Source organism: Octopus bimaculoides, chromosome 18 (assembly GCF_046866305.1).
Source record: "Octopus bimaculoides isolate indiv1 chromosome 18, ASM4686630v1, whole genome shotgun sequence".
Classification (NCBI taxonomy): Eukaryota; Metazoa; Mollusca; class Cephalopoda; order Octopoda; family Octopodidae; genus Octopus; species Octopus bimaculoides.
Genome location: NC_142945.1, coordinates 9,320,450 through 9,338,853, shown reverse-complemented (window position 1 = coordinate 9,338,853; position 18,404 = coordinate 9,320,450). Strand labels below are relative to the sequence as shown.

The 18,404-nt window shown below is 39.0% G+C and overlaps 1 protein-coding gene across 1 annotated transcript in view; it reads right to left on the bottom strand.

Moving 5' to 3' along the window:
- The window catches only part of LOC106870512 (mannosyl-oligosaccharide 1,2-alpha-mannosidase IA), a 332,727-nt gene that overhangs the window by 66,742 nt on the left and 247,581 nt on the right, over positions 1–18,404 (bottom strand). Inside the window, exon 3 of the mRNA XM_089365686.1 lies at positions 11,833–12,048. Coding sequence (XP_089221812.1) covers positions 11,833–12,048 — 216 coding nt within the window. The remainder of the gene's footprint in view (positions 1–11,832; positions 12,049–18,404) is intronic.

Here is an 18,404-nt window from a genome sequence, read left to right as displayed (position 1 = left end):
CATGACCTCTCAGATGACAGACAAAAGTCATACCTTACTGCGCACTTTTAACTGGTTAGGTCTAGACACGTCTTTTCATTACGTGGGATGACAAATGAGGTTATCACAAAGAAACATCTGTACAATGGATTATCGTGATAAAGTGCTTGAACAATAAGGGTACCACCCTCCGAGTCTCTGTGATTAGTACCTGTGGCAGGTGAAAGTGAGATGACCGGTAATCATGTGAAACTTCAGGTTTTACATCAGTGTTCACTCTCCTAGATGGATGCTGTGACAACAGTTAGGGGTCCCTTAATCCTGATGGTCTTACTGCATGCCCTAAAGCCAACCAAAAACAGTCCTGCATACCCCAACCCCCGTATATATGTACATATATACATATATATATATATATATATATATATATATATATATACACACACACGTATTTACACATATATACACATGTCTAGATCAGAGACATACATAATTATACGTATGTATATTTGTGATTGTATGCATGTTCTAGCTTTTCTGCACCTATGCACTGCATGCGCGCGCGCGCGTGTGTGTGTGTGTGTCAATTCATATGCTACAGATGTATATATATATACATATGTATATATATCATCATCATCGTCGTTTAACGTCCGCTTTCCATGCTAGCATGGGTTGGACGATTTGACTGAGGACTGGTGAAACCGGATGGCAACACCAGGCTCCAATCTAATTTGGCAGAGTTTCTACAGCTGGATGCCCTTCCTAACGCCAACCACTCAGAGAGTGTAGTGGGTGCTTTTACGTGTCACCCGCACGAAAACGGCCACGCTCGAAATGGTGTATATATATATATATATATATATATATATATATATATATATATATATATATATATGTAGGTATTTATAAATACTAACAGATGCACACAACGACATGCATAATTATATTTATGTCCATTTGTGAGCATGTTCTACCTTCTGTGTATTTATGTTATATAATATATGTATATATATATATACACACTCATACACACCTGTAGTCTTATGCACATATGTACATGAACATGTTGTGTGTGTGTGTGTGTGTGTGTGTGTGTGTGTGAATGTATTCCACACATATTTGTCATTCATCGTTTTATCAATTTAACAATGAGCTATTTGTTTGCTTGTTTCTCTGTCGAGTGCGATCGACAATTATGCGACAGCTTATCTGATGAAACTTTGCGATAAATGTTTGGCTACATTTAATCAATATGGTGTAGCATGTATTTTATCATCAGCTGAGTGTTACCAGTATGCGTACATGTATGCGCACACACACACGTGTGTGTGTGTGTGTGTGTGTTGTGGTATGTGCATGTGTTTGTGGGTCGGTGTTTGTTTACAAACAGAAACCGCTTATACAAGCACTCCCAGTTTTCCTAAGTGCTCTAATATCTGATCCAATATGTTGGTACAAGGATATTTAATTATATTTATAAATTAATACAGGCAGGAGCATGACTGTGTAGTTAAGAAGTTTGCTTCCCAACTACATGGTTTCAGGTTCAATCTCACCGCGTGGCACCTCGAGTCTTCTATTATTCCCTTTCTAACACCAACCTCTTTACAGAGTGTACTGGGTGCTTTTATTCATGCCGCCAGCACTTGTGAGGTTGGCACATAGCTTGCAAGATGGAAAAAGAACAGAGAAGAAAAGATAGGAAAAGGGAATAAAGTTGTGGGACCAAGGGTCTTCAAATATTGCCTTAAACTGACTAAAACCTTGTGAGTGCACGCACGTGTATGCATTTTGTCCCCTTGTCTTGATGGGGAACTGATATGTGTAATGAAATGAAAATGTAATTAACTGTAAATTTCAAAAGTTTGTTGGCTATATCCTCCCTTTGACAATGGCAAGTCCCTTAACTCCTTGTGGGCCGGACATCGGGTCGCTGCAAGAAAGCCTGACAGAGCCCATTCCTCTCCAGGCTAAACTCATTTCAACTGCTGAATGGACTGCAGCAATGTGAAATGAAGAGTTTTGCTCAAGAACATAATGAACCGCTTGGTCCAGGTTTGGAAACCACAATCTTATGGTCGTGAATCCAACACCCTAACCACAAAGCCATCCGACTCCATATATCTTCACTTTACAAGCATATAATTGCTGAAATATTATTATATAATAATTTAAAATCTATTATATTACATTATTTCAGCAACACTGATGATAGAAGACTCCTCAGGTATGAACATAAAGTTTTATAAAACAAAGTACAGGGTTGAGGTTCATATCCACAGAAAAAAAAGACACCCACTACACTCTCAGAGTGGTTTTTAGGAAGGGCATCCAGCCATAGAAACCTTGCCAAATCAGATCAGAACCTGGTGCAGCACCCCGGCTCACCAATTTTCAGTCAAATCATCTAACCCATGCCAGCATGGAAACGGATGTTAAATGATGATGATGATGATGATGATGATGATGATATGTTACACTCTCAAGGATTAGGCCAGCCCAGGGGTGTAGCAGAAGTCACTTGCCCAAGGTGACATGCAATGGGACTGAACCTGGAGTCATGTGGTTGGGAAGCAAGCTTCTTACCACACAGCCATGCCTCTGTGTGTGTACATGTATACAGATAATTTGGTGTAGGTCTTACAGCTGGACACCCTCCCTGATGCTAACCACTTTAGAGTGTACTGGGTACTTTTTTTTTCCATGCCACTGGCACTAGAATGGGTTGCCAAGTAACTAGCAAGACAGGAAAAGAGCAAGCAATAGGTAAAGGAGGAAAAGGGAACAGCCCCTTGACTAAGAGTGGGGGAGTATTTGAGAGGACTAGGAGGAGATATTATGCCAAGGACATGCAGTGGTGTCTTGCTTTGGAGAAGATACATGACTATCCCACATGTGTGTGTGTGTGTGTGTGTGTGTGAGACAGGGAGAGAGAGAGAGAGGGAGGCAGGTTTCAGCTTCTTTCACTCACAATCTTTTATTCAGCCTGGATTTGATAGTAGAAAACACTTGTCCAAGATGCCGTGCAGTGGGATTGAACTCAAAATCACATGGCTGGAAAGCAAGCTTCTTAAACCACACAGCCACACATGTCGAGGCCATTGTGAATGCATTGACCAAATTTTTATTCGCTCCTCACAGCTTGCTTTTCTCAAAGAACACCTTTGCTACTTACCTTATTAAAAGAAAACATTGCTAAAGAAGATTTTATTAAGGGGGAAAAGAATTTTAAAAAAAAATCTATTATGTAACTTAAGTCAATAGCATGAGAAAAATTCATAGAAATACACTCAGTAGATATTATATAGATTTAGCTGTGAAACGGGTGTATACAAAAATTCCCATAGCTACAGGCTCTGCTGTCTCAGAAGGAAAAATAGCAAAGAATATAAAGCAGCAACAAAACTGACAAACATTTGTAAATGTAGAGAAAAAAATGACCTTTTATTTGAATGGACAAGAGGAAGCTGAAGTGATATGAGTTTACAACATATGGCAAAAATATGACAGTAATGGATTTGTTGGTGCAGGAGTGGCTGTGTGGTAAGAAGCTTGCTTCCCAACCACATGGTTCTGGGTTCAGCCCCACTGTGGGGCACCTCGGGAGAAGTGTCTTTTATTATAACCTTGGACCAACTAAAGCATTGTAAGTGGATCTGGTAAACGGAAACTGAAAGAAGCCTGTCGAGTGTGTGTGGTTAAGTGGTTAGAGCGTTGGGCTCACAATCAGACCATGTGCCTATAGCAGAAAGGATTATAATCAGTTCATATACACGCAAGATTCTAATCTGTTGGAAAAAAAAAAAGAAGAAAGTTTCCTAAACATCAAGCTCCAACAAGTAATTTTAGATGCCAAGAACTGTCGTAAGTATCCTAGCTGTCCTTAATAAAACTACTTCCTGCTGTATCATCACCACCACCATCATCATCATCATCGTCATCATTTTTATTTACAAATAAGAGCAAATTCATTTGAGTTTTTCCCTTCCTTTACGGAACTCTCTGGTAATTCCATTTAAATCCTGGAATTTATTAGCCATGAAATTATTTAACTTCTGACTTGTCACTTTCATACTTTCATACCAGTTTAAGTATCGGCTCCCTCCTGACAAAAACGCTACACTTTTCCATTTCAAGCCTGTCCAAGCATTCAAACCATTATTAATGCTCCTAAATTATTGTCTGAGCCGAAAGATCTTCAATTTCACAGGTGGTGGTGGTGGCTGTTATTAGTTTTATTGTGGTGGTGGTGGTGGTGCTTGTTAATTTTTATTTTATTTTATTTTATTTTATTCCGTTTTATATTTTTAATGTTCTGCAATATTGCAGTTACGATTTATTCATTGCTCTGTGTATTTTGCCAAAACCTGTTTGGCATGAATGGCTTCGTAGAGGTGTGATTTATGGTACAACACTGTTCCCTCAACAGGAGAATTTCAGCATTGCATAACATTCCCTCCTCCCACCCATCTCTCTCTCTCTCTCCCCTTACATATCTCTTAGTCTTTTTACATATCTATTTCTCTGTCTCTTATATATATCCTGCTCTCTCTCTCTCTTCTCCTTACATATCTCTTCGTTCTCTTTCCCCTTATATATCTCTTCCTCCCTTTCTCCCCATATAGCTCCTCCTCCTTCACACTACATCTATGTCTCTTCCTCTCTCTCCCCTTATATCTCTTTCTCTCTCTCCTCCTATCACTCTCTCTCTCCTTATATTTCCCTTTCTGTTTCTTTACATATCTCTTCCCATCTTTCATATATTTCTTTTCTTTTCTCCCCTTACATATCTCTTACTCCCACTCCTTTTATCTCTTCCTCTCCCCCTATCTCTATTACTCCCTCTCTCTCCTTCAATTACCTCCTTTACTCTGTCTTCCTCTCCTGCCTATATTTCTATGACTCTGTCTCTCCTGATATTAAAAGTAAAAGCAATACACCACCACCACACTTGTGCCCACCCCTCTCAGAATGATGTGGCTTGATAATTTCTTTCTTTTTGTTTTTTAATTTTTACTTCTTCCTTTATCACTATTATTATTATTATCATTATCATTATTATTATTATTATTATTATTATTTGTCTTATGATTATATTCTAAGAAGATAGGAGACAAATTTATAACCCCTCGAGATTTTAAAAGCCTGCATCATAGATTCCGATCTTTATAACACCATTTGCTTTCTTTATTAATATTTTCCCCCCACCTCATTTTTTTCTTTCTCCCCCCCCCCCCCCCCCCCCAAGCTCATTCGTGTCTGATCTTCTTTGCTACATATCAAATAGCTTTATTCTTCTTTTTTTCCTTTCTTCCAAGTACGATATTAGTGGCTCTACAGCAATTTAAACTTGCATATAGTTTATTGCTTGTAGCTTAGAGCGGCGAAGCCTAAAACAGCATCTAATTGCTGCCTTTAAGATCTAACCTACAGCAGGCAAACCCCTACTGGCCCTTATTAGTATTGTAACTATTAAAACATAAAAAATAGGGAATTCTTCAGCTTGTGTGGTAAAAGAGAACCATTTTTTACTGATGAATATTGGAATTACAGAGGAGGTAGGGACAACCCTTTCCCTAATAAAACAAATAAGCAAAATGCAGAGCAAAGCTGAATGAACCTTCTCTTCCAAAGCAAATTGGATCCCTGCTTCCTTCTGATAAATATTACAAGCCCTTAAGTTTTTGTTTAGCCCCCTGCAGCAGCCCTACAGTAAAATACTTTAACCCTTTTGATCAACAACCCAGCTGAGATTAACCTTCTTCTTCTTAAACCATCGACCCCTTAAGGACTACAGGGCATTGATGACTTTTTCTTCACCGTTCTTGACTTTAAGAATGTCTATCCCTGCTTTTTCAGTTCTGCCCTATTGTCCTTACCCTTAGATAATTTTAAGGTGTCCCCATATATTGACCATGAAAAAAGACCTTCCTCTCCCAAGTTTTTAGGGTTTTGAGCTGTTATTGATGCTTATGTAACTTTGCTTCTTCTTGTTTTTTTTTTATGGCTGTGTGGCAAGAAACTTGCTTCTCAACCACATGGTGCTGGGTTCAATCCCACTGTGAGGCACCTTGGGCAAGTGTTTTCTACTGTAACCTCAGGCCGACCAAATCCTTGTGAGTGGATTTGGTAGATTTGCATTTTGAGCCTACGCTCTTCAACAGAAAGGAACACACAAATAAGCACAGAGAGAAAATAATATATATATATATATATATATTTGCCTTATCTATCTATATATCAATATCTATATATATGTCTAATCTATCTATCTATCTATCTATATATATATATATACACACACACATTTATGTCTATCTAAATATAGATGAGTATATGTATATATATACATACACACACAGATACACATATGCATATATTTATATAGATACACACACACACATATAAATATATATATACACACACATAAATATATATACACATATACGCACACACACACGTGTGGGTGTGTGTGTGTGTGTGTATATATATATATATATATATATATATATATATATATATATATATATATATATATATATTTGTATGTATTAGTGGATTATATCAGGGTACTTAACCCCCCAAAATCAATTTACTAATTACTTACCATAATGAAAGGATACGTTGAGAAATAAGAAAAGAGACTGATGCACCAAGCCAACCGACACACAGACAGACAAACACACAGACAGACAAGCATTTTCTGATGACTGGGATAGGAGTATTGATTACACAAAGTGGATTTGGACGTAATCCCTGAATATTTTATAACAGAGCAATCAGAAGAGGTTATTGTGGGGTTATTGTTTACAAAGCCACAAGTTAGTTGGACGCACGGACACATACGCACACAGAGAGACATGTGTATGTGTGTGTCTGGTCTTCGAAACGTCTAGATAGAATAGAGACAGCTGATGAAGGGATATTCCAAGGGGCTTTCCGTTTTCCTATGTGTTCGTTCCGTTGTCTGTAGTTTATTGTTCTAACGTCCTGTACCCTGATATGCATGTATATACACATGTAGATGTAAGTATGTACATATATGTGTGTATACATGTATATATATTCTTTGTATTATATATATATATATATATATATATATATGTGTAGGTCTATATTGTGTGTATGTATGCATGCGCATTTGTAAATTGTAAGCAAGTATACATAATTACACAAACACACACACACTAATACTTAATATGTATACACACACACATACTCAGATGCATTAAACACAAATACACGTACTTATACACGTTTACGTTGTGTGTGTGCATATATATATATATATATATATATATATATATATATATATATATATATATATATATATATATATATATAGATAAATAGAAAGAGAGAGACGTGCCTAAACATATAGAAATTATATGCAGGCATGTAAATTATAGACACATAAATACTGATATATACATATCTACACTGTGCCTCTCTCTTTCTATAAGGCATGTGTATGTGTGTGTGTATGTATATCATCATCATCATCATCATCGTTTAACGTCCGCTTTCCATGCTAGCATGGGTTGGACGATTTGACTGAGGACTGGTGAAACCGGATGGCAACACCAGGCTCCAGTCTGATTTGGCAGAGTTTCTACAGCTGGATGCCCTTCCTAACGCCAACCACTCAGAGAGTGTAGTGGGTGCTTTTACGTGTCACCCGCACGAAAACGGCCACGTTCGAAATGGTGTCTTTTATGTGCCACCCGCACAAGCCAGTCCAGCGGCACTGGCAACGATCTCGCTCGAAAATCCTACAGGAGCCAGTCAGGCGGTACTGGCAACGGCCACGCTCAAAATGGTGCATCTCATGTGCCACCCGCACAAGAACCAGTCCAGGGGCACTGGCAACGATCTTACTTGGCTTGCCGGGTCTTCTCACGCACAGCACATTTCCAAAGGTCTCGGTCAGTAGCCATCGCCTCGGTGAGGCCGTCATCGCCTCGGTATATAGGCATGTGTATATATACACACACATACACACACAGACACATATATGCATTCATGTATAAGAATTATATGTAAGCATATGTATTAAATTATACATACAAACATAGACATAAGCATACATACACACCTCGACAATATAAACACACGCACACACAGACACAGAGTCTATAGGTACTTCGTAACAGCTTAAGAGTTGGAGATAATGAATATGATGATCTTTATCGGAGAGTTAAGCAAAACAAGAGAGGGAGGGAGAGGGAGAGAGAGAGAGAGAGAGAGAGAGAAATTAAATAGTAGTTATAGAAAGGGCAAACTAATATTATTGTTATTAATAATAACGATGATAATAATGATAACAACAACAACAATGCACACATTAATGATAATTGCAATGATCGATCATGATTATCATAACGATTTCTGTCAGTTAATGATAAACTTCTGCCCAGCACTTTATACACACACACACACACACACACACACACACACACATAGGTGCAGGTGCGGCTGTGTTTTAAGGAGCTTGCTTCCCAATTGTATCGTTCCGGGTTCAGTTCGATTGTGTGACACCTTGGGCAGGTGTCTTTTACTATAGTATCAGGTTGACCAAAGATTTGTGAGTGGATTTGGTAGACGGAAACTGAAGGAAGCCCTTCCTGATGCCATCACTTTTAGTGGGGCCACCCCCAACATGCAATAATGCTGCATTACCAGTTCTACAAGATACACACAGTAGTCACATCGCATCCTACCCTTTTATAAAGAACCCCACCTCACCTAAAAAAGAAAAGGGGGGGACATATCATAATCTGAGATATATCATGCTTGGCCATAAACTATATCAGGTGACCGATTGGTCACAGCTGGGACGCATCTGGTCATCATAGGAAGGTTTGCTAATCGAGACTGACCAGAGAAGCAACGAAAGTAACGGCAGCCAAACAGCAGGTGTCAGTCAATTCACTTTAAAGGTAACTAATTAGTTTAAACATCATAAATAACTCGTTATAACTTCAACGCAGGCTGATGGCAGAAAGCAGTGGGGGAAGTAGGTGCAGGATAGTTTTGGCCGAAGTGGTGTAGCCAGCATCTGGCAATGCAACGCTGTCTCATTATTCTTTAATCATGACTGTTAGAGTTATGGATATTATCATCATCATCACTGTCATCGACTGGAGCCTGGTGCAGCCTCCTGGCTTCCCAGACCCCAGTCGAACCGTCTAACCCATGCCAGCATGGAAAATGGACGTTAAACGATGATGATGATGATATATATACACATACATTTACATACAGATATATGCCTTCTACTTCTCACACATACACACACACTCAAACTTACATCTATCTATCTCTCTATCTCTCTCTCTCTCTCTCTCTCTCTCTCTCTATCTCTCTCTCTCTCTCTCTCTCTCTCTCTCTCTCTCTCTCTATATATATATATATATATATATATATATATATATATATATATATATATATACACACACGCATACAAATATATGCTTTTTATCTCACACACAGATAAATGCTTTGCACATGGGCACATACCATTCCACAGATATACACACACCTTGTTCCTCACACACCTGGACACCTGTGCCTAGACATTCAATCACACACACACGCATACATACACATACAATTTTATACAAACATACACGAAATATGAGAAAAAAAAAGCGGTGGGGGGGGGGGGGGGGGTATTTGTGAAGAAGAAAAAGGTTAAATTGAAAACGACAAGGTAATTTGCAAGTTATATTGTGATGATAGGTGGGATAGGGGGGGGGGGGCGCTGCCTTTCAGTGAGAGACGAGGGAGGGAGTAGAGGAAGACAGATTAAAAGAGAAATGGAGAGAAAAAAGAGAGAAGAAAAAGAAAGGAAAAGAGAAGTGAAAGGAGGAAGGGAAAAAGAGAGAAGGGAGAGGAAATGAGAAAGGAGGGAGAGAGAGAGAGAGAGAGAGAGAGTGTGTGTGTGTGTGTGTTGAAAGCAATCAAGAATAATTGAATTAGCAACTGAAGTTCATGAGAGACAGGTTGAATGGGGAGAAACCATTTTCTTCTAAGACCTGATTGAAGGGCTATTTTAATATTTCATTAAATCCCAGCCCCCCCTCCCCCCACCTTAAACCATGTCCCCCCCACACACACATATGGCCACCACTACCACCACCACCACCACCACTACTATCTTATCTCATTCATCTCTTCCTCCTTACCAGCCTTTCTGTATTGAAACCCCCCCCACAAAAAAAAGCCCCTGAAAGAATCCGAACACCTTCAAATGTACTCCTCCTTCACATACACACACACACACAAACTCACACATAGCAAGGCCCCCCCCCCCCCCAGCCCCTTAAACTCAAAGCAGAACATCAAAGCAACCATTACAGACAAATTATGGAAATTTTATCGAGTTAACAAAAAGAAATCCACCCACGACTCCCACTGCCAAAACTGCCCAACATCCCCAACAAAAAAAAAAAAGGGGAAGAGGAGGAGAAGGAAGAAGTGGAAGGGGAAGTAGACAGGTGGGTGGGAGGGTAATAAAGGTGGAATAAATTATAAAATACGAAATATAGAATTTGAAATAGAAATTTTTGTTTTAAAAAATTTAGTTTTAAAGGAAATACAAAAAAAAAAAAAATTTCAAAATCTATGGAAAAATAATTTTCAAAATAAAAGCAGTTTTGCACATTAGTACTGCACTGGTGTTAGCACCAAGTGACCAGTCAATAACGCACCCCATTACGTGGATTGCTCAGCTGCTAGAAATAACAGTCAAATGTCCCTCTAACCATGCACCAGTCCATGAATTATCAATTTTTTAAATTATTTTTTTTGTACTTCCAGCATATCTCTTTATCATCAGCATTATTTCCATCATGTGCACTTTACCATGCCTGCATGGCACACACAACATTTGTTGGAGCAGATTTTCGAAAGTGGGATGCTTTTCCTGTTGCCAACGCCCACCTGATTTGATTCTAAGCAAGATATTCCCCTACAGCCAGATATATCTTTCAAGGAAGACTGGAAATTGAGCCAAACCACTAGTATGACAGCTACGGTTGTAAATTAATGTTTAGCCCTTTCGTTACCAACCCAGCCGCAGCCGGTCAAAATATTTTTTGACTCAACAACCAGCCTGGCCGAAGCTGGCTGAGCAAACTCAGGTTACAGTACCCGACAGTGTTTCACGTGATAACTGAGCACTCTCTCTTTACTCTTTTACTTGTTTCAGTCATTTAATTGCGACCATGCTGGAGCACTGCTTTTAGTCAAGCAAATCAACCCCGGGACTTATTCTTTGTAAGCCCAGTATTTATTCTATCGGTCTCTTTTGCCGAACCACTAAGTGACAAGGGCATAAACACACCAGCATCGGTCGTCAAGCAATGCTAGGGGGACAAACACAGACACACAAATATACACATATGTACATATATACGACGGGCTTCTTTCAGTTTCCGTCTACCAAATCCACTCACAAGGCTTTGGTCGGCCCGAGGCTATAGTAGAAGACACTTGCCCAAGATGCCACGCAGTGGGACTGAACCCGGAACCATGTGGTTTGGTAAGCAAGCTACTTACAACGGGAATTTTGGGAGATTTTCTTCTACATTTTTACATCAGTGATTTTTTTAACAACTTTTAAAATGAATAACAGTTTCAGGTTATCTAGCAGCGATTCTGAATTCGAGGTCTTTTCAAAGGAAGATTTGGGGGAAATCAAGCACTTGTAAGCTTGTTTGAAGTGACCACTGCGGTTGATGCCAGCTGTTGTTCCGGAAAGAACTTGGAGGATGAAGGAGGGGCAAGGGAAGAGAAAGAGGGTGAAAGTAAGAAGCAAAGATGAAATAAATGAAGAATGAAACTCACGCCATCAAAGGTGAACGACGTTGCAATCCAGTCCCTGCCTTTTTTGTAATCCTCATGAAGCCCCATCAGATAGAGAGTGTCCAGGCCATCGACAATGGTGGCGCCGAGAGAAAGTGAGCCGAAGATGCCGGCGCTGTGGCTCCGTTTCGAGATTGGCCGCAGCTCGTTAGCACCCCATGCGTATTTCGCGTAATTATCCCATGCGAATTTCATCATCTGAAAATGAAAATGAAAAGAGACTGTAAATACATTACATATTACAATTTCCATTATGGGCAGCTGGAAAAAAAAAAAAAAATACAGGGTTGGCCAAAAGTCACCTGACAGTAAATCAAAACATATCTAATTCCAAGATTAAAGACATTTCACTAATAAACAGACAAATACACTTTTACTTGTTTCAGTCATTTGACTGCGGCCATGCTGGAGCACCACCTTTAGTCAAGCAAATCAACCCCAGGACCTTTTCTTTGGAAGCCTAGTATTTATTCTATCATTCTCTTTTGCCGAACCGCTAAGTTACGGGGATGTAAACACGCCACCATCGGCTGTCAAGCGATGCTGGGGGGACAAACACACACACACACATATATATATATATATACAACGGGCTTCTTTCAGTTTCCGTCTACCAAATCCACTCACAAGGCTTTGGTCAGCCCGAGGCTATAGTAGAAAACACCTGCTTAAGGCGCCACGCAGTGGGACTGAACCCAGAACCATGTGGTTGGTAAGCATTCTACTTATCACACAGCCACCCCTGCGCCTATGTTTATTTATATATCTATATATTTACATACACACGCATATCCAAATAAAAAAAGAAGAATTTAAAGTACATTGAAGCATGTAATACTTAAAGTCTTCTAGTAGTTCATTACAAAACATTACCAAAGTAGTTTAGCTATAAGAGGGAACATTAGTGTTCATAAAAAGTAATTTAGCAGTTCAGCTGAACATATTATGAAATGAGGTTAAGTAGAAGAGATCGTCTGGATTAAAATTAGCTGATAGCAATGAGCGTTGGGATAAAATTTGCTTATGGGAAACCCAAATGTGCATATAGAACCAAGGGTAAATTTTTTCAGACATTCTGTTTGGGAAAAAAAAAAAAAAAAAAAAATACAAATACAATATATCCAAAGTTCCTGGCTTTAAGGGTATCGTGAAAGGCCTGGCTGGAGGCCCAACCTTCTGAGTTCTTTTACAGGGCTTAGAAAGACTGAAGGACCACTCCAGTGAGTACGAGAATCTGAGAGGGAAATTTGTTGAATAAAATCATAATTAATTAAATCTCCCGTATTTTCTTTTATCCAAAGCCAAGAACTTTCCAGAACATCCTTGTATAAATAAGTGTAGCAGTGTGGCAAGACGCTTGCTTCCCAACCGCATGGTTCCGGGTTCAGTCCCCCTGTGTGACACCTTGGGCGAGTGTCTTCCACCACAGCCTCAGGCTAACCAAAGCCTTGTTGGTGGGCTTGGTAGACGGAAACTGAAAGAAGCCTCTCATGTATATACACGTATGTGTCCTTGTGTCTGTGTTTGAACCACACCAGCGCTTGACAACTGGTGTTGCTGTGTTTATGTCCTCATCACTTAGCAGTTCAGCAAAATAGTACCAATAGAATAAGTACTAGGGTCGATTTGTTCAACTGAAACTAATCAGTGGTACTCCAGCATGGCCACAGCCAAATGACTGAAACAAAAACAATGTATACATATATATCATCATCATCATTTAACGTTCGCTTTCCATGCTAGCATGGGTTGGACAATTCGACTGAGGACTGGTGAAACCAGATGGCTACACCAGGCTCCAATCTGATCTGGCAGAGTTTCTATAGCTGGATGCCCTTCCTAACACCAACCACTCCAATAGTGTAGTGGGTGCTTTTACGTACCGCCGGCACGAGGGCCAGTCCGGCGGTACTGGCAATGGCCACGCTCAGATGGTGTTTTTTATGTGCCACCTGCACAGGAGTCTGCCAATGTTTTGTTCACATGCCACCGGCACAAGTGCCAGTAAGATATATATATATATATATATATATATATACACATACACTGTATATTCGCACACAAACACATGCATGTACAAATGCACAGGAGCACGCACAAATACACGCATATAACCGAAACCTTTACTTTTAAGCAAGTATGATTTGGTAACATGCACCATGCTTTCGCTAATTGTTGCAGGTAACGATGCAGTTGCGAGTGCCCCAGACAACCTATTGACCCTCTTGCCCTTGACCCAGAGAAGAATAGGAAAATACAAAATTTTTTTCCAACCCAGTCTCACACACACATGGAATGATGCGGAACCAAAATGGCAAAAAAAAACCCCAGAAAAACCTAAAATAAGATAAGGGGGAAAAAGGAAACAACAGACGCAAAAAAAAAAAAACGGATAAAGAAAATTTAGGAGAAACAAAAGAATGACTAACATAGAAATGTGAAAATTAGAAGGAAAAAAAAAACACACACACACCAAGATGAAGTGGGGAAGGAGCCGGAAAAACAGAAAGAACAAAAAAAGCTAAAAATTGTTGCCAAGAATCAGGCTAGGTTTTGGGTTGGAAGCAAGAATTATTACAAATTAGATACAAAATTGTTGGCGGAACCAAAAAGAAAGAAAAAAAAAAAAAAACATCAATAAATTAAACAAAGAAAAGAAAAAATATAAAAGAATATGATTTTTTTTGTTCTTTTTTATACACTAACTGTTATTGATTAGGTGAGAAGATTTGAGGTTTTGGTGAAGAATAAATTCGACATGATTGATCAAAGAATGGCATAATAATGCTTCCATCCCCATTCTCCACTCCCATCATTCCCACACACACATACACGCATCCTCACTCTCTCCTCTGATATTTATGTGTGCATGTGTGTATATACATACACATATATTTACAAATGTATGTGTATACAATATAATACGCATGCATGAATGAGTAAAATATACATATACATATACACACACCATATACGTGTGTGGTTGTATGTTAGAAGCTGTAAGGCCAGAGGGTTGCACCAAGCCAGCTGAAAATTTGCATAGAGGCATGTCTTTTTAAGGAGACAAGGTTATATACACTGTGAATGTTTCTAAAACGGTCTTTTTCTTCTTCTTTTATAGGTCCTGACCCTCCACCAAAATAAAAAAAAAAACCCAACAACAACTAATATTGTTTATGTCCCAAGCACTGCAATAGGCATTGGGAAAATTTACTGATTAGGAAAATAACTAAACAGGAGTAATTATGTAAATTAGGTCAGTATTTAAAAAAAAAAATAATAATAAATAATAATAATGGTTTCAAATTTTGGCACAGCACCAGCAATTTTGGAGGAAAGGTGTAAGTCGATTACATCAACCCCAGGGGTCAATTAGTACTTATTTTCTTGAACCCCGAATACACGAATGGCAAAGTCAACCTCAGGATGTAAAGCCAGACGAAATATCACTATGCATAATAACCCTTCCTACTATAGGCACAGAGCCTGAAATTTTAGGGGAAGGGACAGGTCGATTACGTCGACCCCAGTGTTTAACAGGTGCTTATTTTAACGACCCCAAAATGATGAAAGGCAAAGTCGACGTCGGCAGAATCTGAACCCAGAAAACAGAAACAGGCTATATACCACTAAGTGTATTGCCCAGTGTGCTAACAATTCTGCTAGCTCACCGCTCTAATAATAATAATAATAATAATAATAATAATAATAATAATAATAATAATAATAATAATAATAATAATAATAATAAGCAACCATACTCTGGGATATGCCAATACACACAGACAGAGAAATTAAGGCAAATAGACCAGATATCGTTGTCAAAGATCATGAAGAAAAAAAATGCTTTCTAATTGATGTATCAATACCAGTAGATGACAACGTTTCTCTAAAAGAAATGGAAAAACTTTCAAAATACAAAGACCTGGAAATAGAGATAACTCGAATGTGGAATCTAAAAACAGAAACAATTCCTATCATAGTAGGTGCCTTAGGTATAATAAAAAAATATTCAGACAAATACATAACAAAAATAGCAGGACTTACAAATATATATAACATACAGAAAATTGCACTACTAGGCACTCCACACATTCTACGCAAAACACTTTCAATACAGTAAACATAAGAGCACCACAGCAAACCACAGCACATACCCAAGGCGCACAGAGCTGCGCTCGGTAGTGAAGTGAAAGCATGTTATAAAAATGAAACTACTGAACAATAATAATAATAATACTCTTTACTCTTTTACTTGTTTCAGTCATTTGACTGCGGCCATGCTGGGGCACCGCCTTTAGTCGAGCAAATCGACCCTAGGACTTATTCTTTGTAAGCCTAGTACTTATTCTATCGGTCTCTTTCTGCCGAACCGCTAAGTTACGGGGATGTAGACACACCAACATCGGTTGTCAAGCGAAGTTGGGGGGGGGACAAACACAGACACACAAACATATAAACACACATACATATATATATATACATATATACGACAGGCTTCTTTCAGTTTCCGTCTACCAAATCCACTCACAAGGCTTTGGTCGACCCGAGGCTATAAGTAGAAGACACTTGCCCATGGTGCCACGCAGTGGGACTGAACCCAGAACCATGTGGTTGGTAAGCAAGCTATTTACGACACTCTCTACCTCTGGTATTTGAGTACTCTTTTTTTCCACCTTGTTTCACATTTATGTGCTTACTCCGATATATACATATATATATACATATATTTATATATATAATGGGTTTCCTCACAGTTTTGATCAACCAAATTGACTCGCAAAGCGTTGGTCGGACTGGGGCTATAATTAACAGAAGACACTTGCTCAAGGTGCCGTGTAGCGGAACTGAATCTGAAACCAGGTGGTTACAAAGCAAGCCTCTCTTAACAACACAGCCACGCTTCTAATAAATAATCTTTAAAGTTAAGTAATGCCATATTCTAAGCATCAATTTAAACAATGGTAAAAAGGAAAAAAAAAAAATTAAAACAAAGTCATTTCATTAAATCACTCCAAGTTCTTCATTATTTTCCACCATTAATTAAAAACACATGTAGACAGAGCATTTAATTAGAAATATAGCCGCAGAGGGGTTAAACATGTCAACAGCCACTTAACTGCACTTCAATGTTTTCAAATGAAATATGATAAATGTGAATAATTATACTAATTAACAGTTAGAATATTATAACACTAATTATCACAGAGCAAGGGCCCTTGTGGTAAGATACATTACAGTGTTAGGTTTATAGGTATTACAGGAATGTAATTCCACCCCTCAATGGGGTGAGTTCAAATTATCCAGCAAGATGGAGTTCGGTGACCTCATCTTTCAACCTACCAGGGGTCCAGAAAATGTCTTTATTTGTGCATAAGATGCACCCCTAATTTGTACCATTATTTAATAAATCAGAGTTTTTTTTTTTCCCCAGCCTTTTAAAGCCTAGCCAGGCTCATGGGCCCAGTTTCCCGGTTTCTATGGCGTATGATTCCCCCCCCCCCATCAAAATTCCTTATTTATCCACAATATTTTCACATTAATCATGCATTATTTCATAGCTTTGAAATTCTGATGTGATTGTTTATTTTTAGAATGACATTGTAGGGTAGGTGTGAGAGACCAATATGGTTCCGAGTTAAATTTCAATGAGTCACAATTGAACCAAGAATCTAGTCTTCTACTACAGCCTCAGTTCAACCAAAGATTCATGTAGGAAATATAGAAGTGGTGGTCAGTTGGAATTGAGCCACCTGGCTTCTACAATGGCCTCAGTTTGACCAAAGCTTGGTGTAGGAAATATAGGAAGGGGGATCAGCTGAAATTGAGCCAAGTGTTCTCTACAATGGCCCAGATTGACAAACTTTGTGCACAAAATGCAGGGGATGGTGTCAGTTGGAACTGAACAGTCTTCTAGAATCCCCCCACCAGCTTGACCAAAACTTTGTGCAAAAAATACAGGAAGCAGGGTCAGTTGGAATTGAGCCACATGTCTTCTACAATGACCTTAGTTTCACGAAAGCTCCGTGCATGAAATATAGTAAGAAGTAGCGAACTTGTTGGTTAAAGCTGGCCATATCCTGGGAACATGTATGGCTAGGTGTGAGTGAGATTTTTATTAACGGAAGCTTAGCAGTTGCCCAGCCATACAAGTCTCCTCTCTCCCACCATTGGTGTTTGTCCAAAGGAAAGGCTACCGACTTTGGCTAAGATAGCTTGGTGTCAGACCTAAACTGCAGGAATTGCCATCAGAATGCAAAGAACCAAAACAGATACTATGAGGCACTTTTGCCACCCCTTAAAGAATTCCAGCAACCCACCTGCCTTGACAAGTACATTTTTACTGACCCATGAACAATGAAAGGCAAACTTGACTTTGGCAGGATTTGAACCCGGAGCACAGGGCATTAGAACAAATACCACAAGGCATTATAGTCAGTACTCTAACAACTCTGCTAATTTGATGACTAAAGTTCAGTTATGATGATTATTATGATAATGGTGATGATGATAATGGTATGGTGGTGGTGATGATGATGATGATGATGGTGGTG